Raw genomic sequence first — 10,261 nt, 5'->3', positions numbered from 1 at the left:
ATGAAGGAACAGGGACATAATGCCTGTAATATGATGGAACAAGGACATAAAGCCGGTAATATGAAGGAACAGGGACATAATGCCTTTAATATGAAGGAACAGGGACATAATGCCTGTAATATGAAGGAACAGGGACATAATGCCTGTAATATGAAGGAACAGGGACATAATGCCGGTAATATGAAGGAAGAGGCACATAATGCTGGTAAGATGAGGGAACAGGGACATAATGCATGTAATATGAAGGAACAGGGACATAATGCCAGTAATATGAAGGAACAGGGACATAATGATGGTAATATAAAGGCACAGGGACATAATGCCTGTAATATGAAGGAACAGGGACGTAATGCCTGCAATAGGAAGTAACGGACATAATGCCGGTAATATGATGGAACAGGGACATAATACCTGTAATATGAGGGAACTGGGACATAAAGCCGGTAATATGAATGAACAGGGACATGTCCCTGTTTCCTCATCTTACAGGCATTATATCCCTGTTCTTTCATATTACCGGCTTTATGTCCCTGTTCCCTCATATTACAGACATTATATTACCGGCATTATGTCCCAGTACCCTACTAGAGGGGACATAATGGCAGTAATATGAGGGAACAGGGACATTATGCCGGTAATATGAGGGAACAGGGACATAGTGCCGGTAATAAGAAGGAACAGGCACATAATGCTGGTAAGATGAGGGAACAGGGACATAGTGCCGGTAATTTGAAGGAACGGACATAATGTCGGTAATATGAAGGAACGGACATAATGTCGGTAATATGAAGGAACAGGCACATAATGCCGGTAATATGAAGGAACAAGGACATAAAGCCTGTAATATGAAGGAACAGGGACATAATGCCTTTAATATGAGGGAACAAGGACATCAAGACCGTAATATGAAGGAACAGGGACATGAAGCCTGTAATATGAAGGATCAGGGAAATAATGCCTGTAATATGTAGGAACAGGGACATAATGCAGGTAATATGATGGAACAGGGACATAATACCTGTAATATGAAGGAACAGGGACATAATGCCGGTAATATGATGGAACAGGGACATAATGCCTATAATATGAAGGAACAGGAACATAATGCCTGTAATATGAAGGAACAGGGACATAATGCCGGTAATATGAAGGAACAGGGACATAATGCCTGTAATATAAAGGAACAGGGACATAATGCCTGTAATATGAAGGAACAGGGACATAATGCCTCGAAGATGAGGGAACAGGGACATAATGCCTGTAATATGAAGGAACAGGCGCATTATGCCGGTAATATGAAGGAACAGGGACATAATGCCTGAAATAGGAAGTAACGGACATAATGCCGGTAATATGATGGAACAGGGACATAATACCTGTAATATGAGGGAACTGGGACATAAAGCCGGTAATATGAAGGAACAGGGACATGTCCCTGTTTCCTCATCTTACAGGCATTATATCCCTGTTCTTTCATATTACCGGCTTTATGTCCCTGTTCCCTCATATTACAGACATTATATTACCGGCATTATGTCCCAGTACCCTCCTAGAGGGGACATAATGCCAGTAATATGAGGGAACAGGGACATTATGCCGGTAATATGAGGGAACAGGGACATATTAACGGCATTATGTCCCTTTACCCTCCTACACCAGACATAATGTCAGTAATATGAGGGGACAGTGACATTATGCCGGTAATATGAGAGGACAGGGACATAATGCGTGTAATTAGGAAACGATACGGATGTAATAAAGACGTGTTACATGTTTGTACGTCACCACAAGCGATGTCAGGGATTTCCACAGAGTCCCGGAGCAGAGCGTGTACTAGCGCTCTGCTCGGGACTCCGCTCTGGGGAAGACCGTGACAACACTGTCTATATATGGAAAGCACCTATTTCTACTTCGTACTAACACTGTTCGTTGTCTATACTTAGGACTCCCCTCATCACACGAACGCATGAAGTTGCCTGCAGAGTAAGGGTATGTTCACACGGCCTATTTACGGACGTAATTCGGGCGTTTTTGCCCCGAATTACGTCTGAAAATAGCGCCTCAATAGCGCTGACAAACATCTGCCCATTGAAAGCTATTCATTGACTCCAATGAATAGCAGCGCTAATTACGGCCGTAATTGACGTGGCGTTCAAGCGCCTGCACATGCCGGTACGGCTGAAATTACGGGGATGTTTTCAGGCTGAAACATCCCCGTAATTTCAGCCGTTACGGACCCCCGCAGTGTGAACATACCCTAACATTTACTGAGACGCATTAAAGAATGAAAAGGACAAATTGATGCAGCTCTATTCAGAAGTAAAATCTAATATCAGAGCTCCAATAGTGCGGGACTTGAGGGAGACAAACATTACAGCCCAGTTTGTCCCCTTTATGCCCCCACTTTTGATATTTGATTTATGTACCTTTCCCTTTTATTCCCCTTCATCTACGATAAGTCACAATGCTGAATGGGCTTTGTTCATTAAATGGGGTGTTCTCTAAATAGGGACCGTTCACCCCTTCCCTGTTAGGTAGAATATACCTCTCTAACCTCGTTGTTTTATTGATCTATAATTTTTCTTAATACAAGAGATCCTTTGATCCGTGCGCTTCTTGCCCTTCCCTTCCCCTCCCTTTTTCATTTGTTCACATTTAGTTGGTGGTGTACACCAGGGCAGAATTAGAAGCTAAGAGTCCTTGAGAGGAATGCTTTGTTACCCTTATAGCGTCTCCTGTGTATATAAAGCATTGCCGCAGACCCCTCGTAGGACTTCTCCTTTGTAGTTTAGGAACTGCTCTTATCGGTACATGACGCGGGGATGGAATCTTCATCTAAACACCTGAGATGATGGTGGTTATACTCCAGGAGGACCGAATTGTGACAACGCTCTTGAGACTGGAAGATATAATTTAAGACACTATGTAGTCGGGGGCGGGTTGTAGATCATGAACATGAATCACTGGAGTAGTTGTACTATTAATGTGTTCTGTACAGTATAGTTAGTGCACCAATGAGGACAGCGCCACCATCTGCACGAGGCAGTAGTGAATGTAAAGGTCATGAGTAACGCAGTTCTACACCCACCAACCCTACGGCTTCCTCTTCAATGTTTATCCCAGCGGTATATGAACTCATAATGGAGGTTGTCGCCCCTTCCTGCTGGCTAGTTCTCTGTACAATCAGAGCCACTTATCTGGCGCAGAACGTTTACATATCGGTGATCAACGGTGAGAGCTCTGTTCTAAGGACCATGTGGGCGGCTCTTAAAAGAGCCTTTGTGGTTAAATGTGGGCAAGCGGCGCTCACTTGCTCTTGGCGCTTTTGCTGCTCTCGGTCTTCTTGGGCAGCAGAACGGCCTGGATGTTGGGCAGGACGCCTCCCTGAGCGATGGTCACACCACCCAGCAGTTTGTTGAGCTCCTCGTCATTGCGCACGGCCAGTTGCAGGTGACGGGGGATGATTCTGGTCTTCTTGTTGTCCCGGGCGGCATTTCCGGCCAGCTCCAGGATCTCAGCAGTCAGATATTCCAGGACAGCGGCCAGGTAGACCGGAGCGCCGGCGCCGACCCTCTCAGCATAGTTGCCCTTGCGGAGAAGTCTGTGCACACGACCGACAGGGAATTGAAGTCCTGCCCGGGATGAGCGGGTCTTGGCTTTAGCCCGCACTTTGCCTCCCTGTTTACCACGTCCAGACATCGCTAAAGCAGAGAAAACTCCTATCAGTATCGTAACAATCACACCCTTTCTGCTGCCTTTTATAAGCTACTGCACAGCTCATCAGCACCTGTGATTGGATAGATTTAAAGCCACCAACAGAGAACAGACTCGTGGAAACCACCAATTAGCTGCACTGGGAGTGGCTTATGACGATTCCATAGGTCACATGACTTGCTCTTCCAGTAGAACAGCGGTCAGGCAGCATTGCTCATTTGCATAGCCCGTGTATAAATACAGCAGCGGTGGGAGGGTAAAGTATTCCCTTATCTCTGTTGTGAGCAGATCGCAGTGTGTGATCATGCCTGAGCCCGCTAAGTCTGCCCCGGCGCCCAAGAAGGGCTCCAAGAAAGCCGTGACCAAGACACAGAAGAAGGATGGCAAGAAGCGGAGAAAAAGCAGGAAGGAGAGCTACGCCATTTACGTGTACAAGGTGCTCAAGCAGGTCCACCCTGACACCGGCATCTCGTCCAAGGCTATGGGCATCATGAACTCGTTCGTCAATGACATCTTCGAGCGCATCGCAGGGGAAGCCTCCCGCCTGGCTCACTACAACAAGCGCTCCACCATCACCTCCCGGGAGATCCAAACTGCCGTGCGCCTGCTACTGCCTGGAGAGCTGGCCAAGCACGCCGTGTCTGAGGGCACCAAGGCCGTCACCAAGTACACCAGCGCCAAGTAATCTGCCCCGTCCCTGCAGTAAGAACACAAAGGCTCTTCTAAGAGCCACCCACCTTGTCTACAACAGAGTTGTGCCTGCTATTGTCTGGCCTCCCGCTAGGGAAAATGCTTGACGCCGATAGAGAACAAGCAATCACTCTGCCTGTCTTACAATAACCACCCTTTATCCAGTCCTCACCAGAGCAGACTCTGGTGTCTCCACTGTGCCGGGTATTGTAATACAGACTTTGCTGTTACAATCTTGCTCCACCTGCGTTACAATAACCAGTCAACCAGAGTTTGAGGCTACAATAACCTTGCACAAAGGTGTGTTTTTCGGTGCTAGGTTAATGTAGCAGCAAACGAATGTGTTGACTCCTTATTGTAATACAGGAGGAACAGCCTCTATTTCTTGTCTGTGAGGGCTTATTTTAATATAGGTGGAGCAGACTCTGGTTTCTTCTACACCCTGTAATAGCAAAGGGACATAATGCGGTAATAGGAGGGAACAGGGACATAGTGCCGGTAATAAGGAACAGGGACATAGTGCCGGTAATAAGAAGGAACAGGGAAATAATGCCTGTAAGACGAAGGAACAGGGACATAATGCCGGTAATATGAAGGAACAGGGACATAATGCTGGTAAGATGAGGGAACAGGGACATAGTGCCGGTAATAAGAAGGAACAGGCACATAATGCTGGTAAGACGAGGGAACAGGGACATAATGCCTGTAATACGAAGAAACAGGGATACAATGCCGGTAATATGATGGAACGGAAATAATGCCTGTAATTTGAAGGAACGGACATAATGTCGGTAATATGAAGGAACAGGGACGTAATGCCTGTAATATGAAGGAACGGACATAATGTCGGTAATATGAAGGAACAGGGACGTAATGCCTGTAATATGAGGGAACAAGGACATAAAGCCGGTTATATGAAGGAACAGAGACATAATGCCTCGAAGATGAGGGAACAGGGACATAATGCCGGTAATATGAAGGAACAGGGACATGAAGCCTGTAATATGAAGGATCAGGGACATAATGCCTGTAATATGAGGGAACAGGGAAATAATGCCTGTAATATGATGGAACAGGGACATAGTACCTGTAATATGAAGGAACAGGGACATAATGCCTGTAATATGAAGGAACAGGGACGTAATGCCTGTTATATGAAGGAACAGGGAGGTAATGCCGATAATATGAAGGAACAGGGATATAATGCTGGTAAGATGAGGGAACAGGGACGTAATGCCGATAATATGAAGGAGCCGGGACGTAATGCCGGTAATATGAAGGAACAAAGACATAATGCCGGTAATATGAAGGAACAAGGACATAATGCCGTTAATATGAAGGAACAGGGACGTAATGCCGATAATATGAAGAAACAGGGACATAATGCCGGTAAGTTGAGGGAACAGGGACATAATGCCTGTAATATGAAAGTACAAGGAGATAATGCCGGTAAGATGAGGGAACAGGGACGACACACAAATGTCATGATTGGGCAGCCCCTTTTAAGATGGTGCCACAGAGTCCTCTGTAGATACTGCCACAGAGCCCTCTAAAGATGCTGCCACAGTGCCCTCTGTAGATACTGCCACAGTGCCATCTGTAGATACTGCCACAGTGCCATCTGTAGATAATGCCACACACCCCTAGATGCTGCCACGGTGCCCTCTGTAGATGCTGCCACGGTGCCCTCTGTAGATGCTGCCACGGTGCCCTCTGTAGATGCTGCCACGGTGCCCTCGGTAGATGCTGCCACAGTGCCTTATATGGACAGTGATGTCAGGGGCTTGCCCAGAGCAGGAGTCCCAGAGCAGAGTCGATTCTAGCAATCTGCCTGGGACTCCAGCTGTGCTCTTGACATCACTGTCCTTATGTGGACAGCGATGTCAGGGGATTCCACAGAGTCCCAGAGCAGAGCCTATACTAGCGCTCTGCCAGGGACTCCGCTCTGGGAAAGACCATGACAACACTGTCCATATATGGACAGCGATGTCAGGGATTTCCACAGAATCCCGGAGTAGAGCTTATACTAGCGCTCTGCCAAGGACTCCGCTCTGTGGAAGACCCTGACAACACTGTCCATATATGGACAGCGATGTCAGGGAATTCCACAGAGTCCCGGAGCAGAGCCTGTATTAGCGGCTCTGTGTCCCGCGGGCCGAGTGCTTGAGACCCCTGCTCTAGTTCTAGTCTTTTCCGGCTCATTGTAGTAAAATAGGAGCATTCTGGTGTCTTGTCTGTGCTGGGTAATTTGAATACAGGTGGAGCAGACTATGGTGTCTTGTCTGTGCCTGGTCATACTATTACGAAAGGAGCAGTCGCTGGTGTCTTTCCTGTGCTGGGTTATTGTAATACAGGTGGAGCAGATTCTAGCGTACTGTATGTGCTGGGACTTGGGTTCTTGTAATACAGGTGGAGCAGACTATAGTGTCTTGTCTGTTACAGTACACTAGAATCTGTTCCATCTGTATTACATCAATACGTATGTGCTGGGTTTTATGAATACAGGTGAAGTAGACTCTAGTGTCTATTCTGTGCGGGGTTATTGTATTACATCTGAAGCAAACTATAGTTGCTCGTCTGTGCCGGGTTATTGTATTACAGGTGGAGCAAACTATAGTTGCTAGTCTGTTCTGGTTTATTGTAATACAGGTGGAGCAAACGTTGTTGTTTCTTTTTTTTGGTGCAAGGTTATTGTAGCCACAAACTCTAGTGTGTTTAGTCGTTATTGTAATTGCCTGGTTATTGGAGGAGCAGTCTCTGGTCACGCTGTAATAGAACAGGGACATAATGCGGTAATACGGTAATACGGTAATAACGCGGCGTCCTGAAAGTGTTCCTGGAGAACGTCATCCGTGACGCCGTCACCTACACCGAGCACGCTAAGAGGAAGACCGTCACCGCTATGGACGTGGTGTACGCACTCAAACGCCAGGGCCGCACTCTCTACGGCTTCGGAGGTTAATTCCGCTCCTGCTCAGCTCCATCTTACACAACACAAAGGCTCTTCTCAGAGCCGCCACATCATCTATAGATCAGCTATGATGTCTGCTGGTGACCGCTCGTGTATAATCTGAGCAGCGATCTTCTACTTCTATATACACGGGGGTAGGGGCTTCAGTATCACGTCGGTCTTCCAGTGAGGTGCCGGATATGTGGACTGCAGTGTGTCCTCTAATAGCGTCCTAGAAGAAGCTGACTGAATTCCGTCTTAGACCAGGGAATGTTAATCTGAAGGGAAAGAGTGCCTTAGTGCTATGCTTGCTGCCGAGTGATCCTCCGGCAGGAAAACACATCCTCGTAGCGGCGCTGCCGGACGCCGTTTGTGCCGATGCCTGCATGTACAGGAGTGGCAGAAACACCGCTGAATATCCGCACGAGCAGTGGATCAAACAGCTGACTTGCTGTGTTGCTGCTTCGGCGTCCAGCTTGCTGCTGGGCAACGTGCTTTCCGCAATCCTTGGAGAGAGGGCCAGTGTTTTCTTAGCTGCTGTCACTGCTACTAATGTTACGAGATTCTTACAACAAACAATAAATCTGTTACTGGGACCAACTTTGACACACGTATCGGCTCGTATTGCTTCGTATCTCATTCTGCCGGACGGCTGGGATTAATAAGGCTGCTGGTAATAAATCTGTTAACCTCTAGTAGTAATAATGAATCAGTCTGCTGTCCCTATATAGGACTCACTTTATTACAGTAACGCGTGCAGTTTCTTGCAGAGCAACATTTAATGAGACGCATTGAATGAATGAAAAAGGACAAACTGATGCAGCTGATACGGCATTTTTCAAGAGCAAAAACCAATGTTGGAGGGGCCGTGTTTTCCAAGCTGCTCTCATTGCTACAAATGTTACGAGATTTTCAAAACAAACTACCAATTTGTAGCACCAAGTTCCACATAAGTATCGACTTGCATTGTCTTGTATGTCACTTTGCCAGACTTGCTTGTATAATCGAGCTGCTGGCAATATAATGACAGGAAACAGAAAGCACCTATTTCTACTTCGTACTAACACTAAAGCTGTTCGTTGTCTATACTTAGGACTCACTTCATCACACGAACGCATGAAGTTGGGTGAAGGAACAGGGACATAATGGCGGTAATATGTAGCAACAAGGACATAATGCCGGTAATAAGAAGGAACAGGCACATAATGCTGGTAAGATGAGGGAACAGGGAAATAATGCCTGTAATTTGAAGGAACGGACATAATGCCTGTAATATGAAGGAGCAGGGACGTAATGCCTGTTATATGAAGGAACAGGGAGGTAATGCCTGTAAAATGAAGGAACAGGGAGGTAATGCCTGTAAAATGAAGGAACAGGCAAATAATGCCTGTAATATGTAGGAACAGGGACGTAATGCCGGTAATATGATGGAACAGGGACATAATGCCGATAATATAAAGGAGCCGGGGCGTAATGCCGGTAATATGCAGAAACAGGGTCGTAATGCCGGTAATATGAAGGAACAGGGACGTAATGCCAATAATATGAAGGAATAGAGATATAATGCCGGTAAGATGAAGGGACAGGCACATAATGCCGGTAATATGAAAGAACAAGGACATAATGTTGGTAATATGAAGGAACAGGGAAATAATAACGGTAATACGAATGAACAGGGACATAAACCAGTAAGATGAGGGAACAGGGACATATTGCCGGTAAGATGTGGGAACAGGGACAAAATGCCGGTAAGATGAGGGAACAGGGACGTAATGCCGGTAATATGAAGGAACAGGGATATAATGCCGCTAAAATGAAGGGACAGGCACATAATGCCGGTAATATGAAAGAACAAGGACATAATGTTGGTAATATGAAGGAACAGGGAAATAATAACGGTAATACGAAGGAACAGGGACATAAACAGTAAGATGAGGGAACAGGGACATATTGCCAGTAAGATGTGGGAACAGGGACAAAATGCCGGTAAGATGAGGAAACAGGGACGTAATGCCGCTAATATGAAGGAACAGGGACATAATGCCGGTAAGATGAAGGGACAGGCACATAATGCCGGTAATATGAAAGAACAAGGACATTATGCCGGTAAGATGAAGGAACAGGTACATAATGCCGGTAAGATGAGGGAACAGGGACGTAATGCCGATAATATGAAGGAGCCGGGACGTAATGCCGATAATATGAAGGAATAGAGATATAATGCCGTTTAGATGAAGGAACAGGCACATAATGCCGGTTCAGATGAGGGAACAGGGACATAATGCCGGTAAGATGAAGGAACACTGACATAATGCCTGTAATATCAAGGAACAAGGACATAATGCCGGTAATATGAAGGAACAGGGACAAAATGCCTGTAATATGAATGAACTGGGACATAATGTTGGTAAGATGTGGGAACAGGGACAAAATGCCGGTAAGATGAGGGAACAGGGACGTAATGCCGGTAATATGAAGGAACAGGGACATAATGCCTGGTAGATGAGGGAACAGGGACATAAAGCCTGTAATATGAAGGAACAGGGACATAAAGCCTGTAATATGAGGGAACAGGGACATAAAGCCTGTAATATGAAGGAACAGGGACATAAAGCCTGTAATATGAAGGAACAGGGACAAAATGCCTGTAATATGAAGGAACAGGTACATAATGACTCGAAGATGAGGGAACAGGGACATAATGCCTGTAATATGAAGGAACAGGGAAATGAAGCCTGTAATATGAAGGATCAGGGACATAATGCCTGTAATATGAGGGAACAGGCGCATTATGCCGGTAATATGAAGGAACAGGGACATAATGCCTGTAAGATGAAGGAACAGGGACATAATGCCGATAATATGAAGGAACAGGGACATAATACCTGTAATATGAAGGAACAGGGA

The 10,261-nt window shown here is 46.1% G+C and overlaps 2 protein-coding genes across 2 annotated transcripts; one reads left to right on the top strand and one right to left on the bottom strand.

Annotated features, from left to right (window-relative positions):
- Positions 1 to 3,306: 3,306 nt before the first annotated feature.
- Positions 3,307 to 3,699, bottom strand: LOC142663766 (histone H2A type 1). The gene has a single exon (XM_075842598.1). It carries the CDS (start codon positions 3,697 to 3,699, stop codon positions 3,307 to 3,309), a length of 393 nt encoding a protein of 130 aa, XP_075698713.1.
- A 304-nt stretch (positions 3,700 to 4,003) lies between these two features.
- On the top strand, positions 4,004 to 4,421 carry LOC142663783 (histone H2B 1.1). Its single transcript, XM_075842616.1, has one exon. The coding sequence runs from the start codon at positions 4,019 to 4,021 to the stop codon at positions 4,397 to 4,399; it is 381 nt and encodes a 126-aa protein (XP_075698731.1). The 5' UTR covers positions 4,004 to 4,018; the 3' UTR covers positions 4,400 to 4,421.
- The last annotated feature ends 5,840 nt before the right edge of the window (positions 4,422 to 10,261 follow it).

The sequence above is a fragment of the Rhinoderma darwinii genome, chromosome 11, assembly GCF_050947455.1.
Source record: "Rhinoderma darwinii isolate aRhiDar2 chromosome 11, aRhiDar2.hap1, whole genome shotgun sequence".
Taxonomy (NCBI): Eukaryota; Metazoa; Chordata; class Amphibia; order Anura; family Rhinodermatidae; genus Rhinoderma; species Rhinoderma darwinii.
This window is presented reverse-complemented; position numbering and strand designations above follow the sequence as displayed.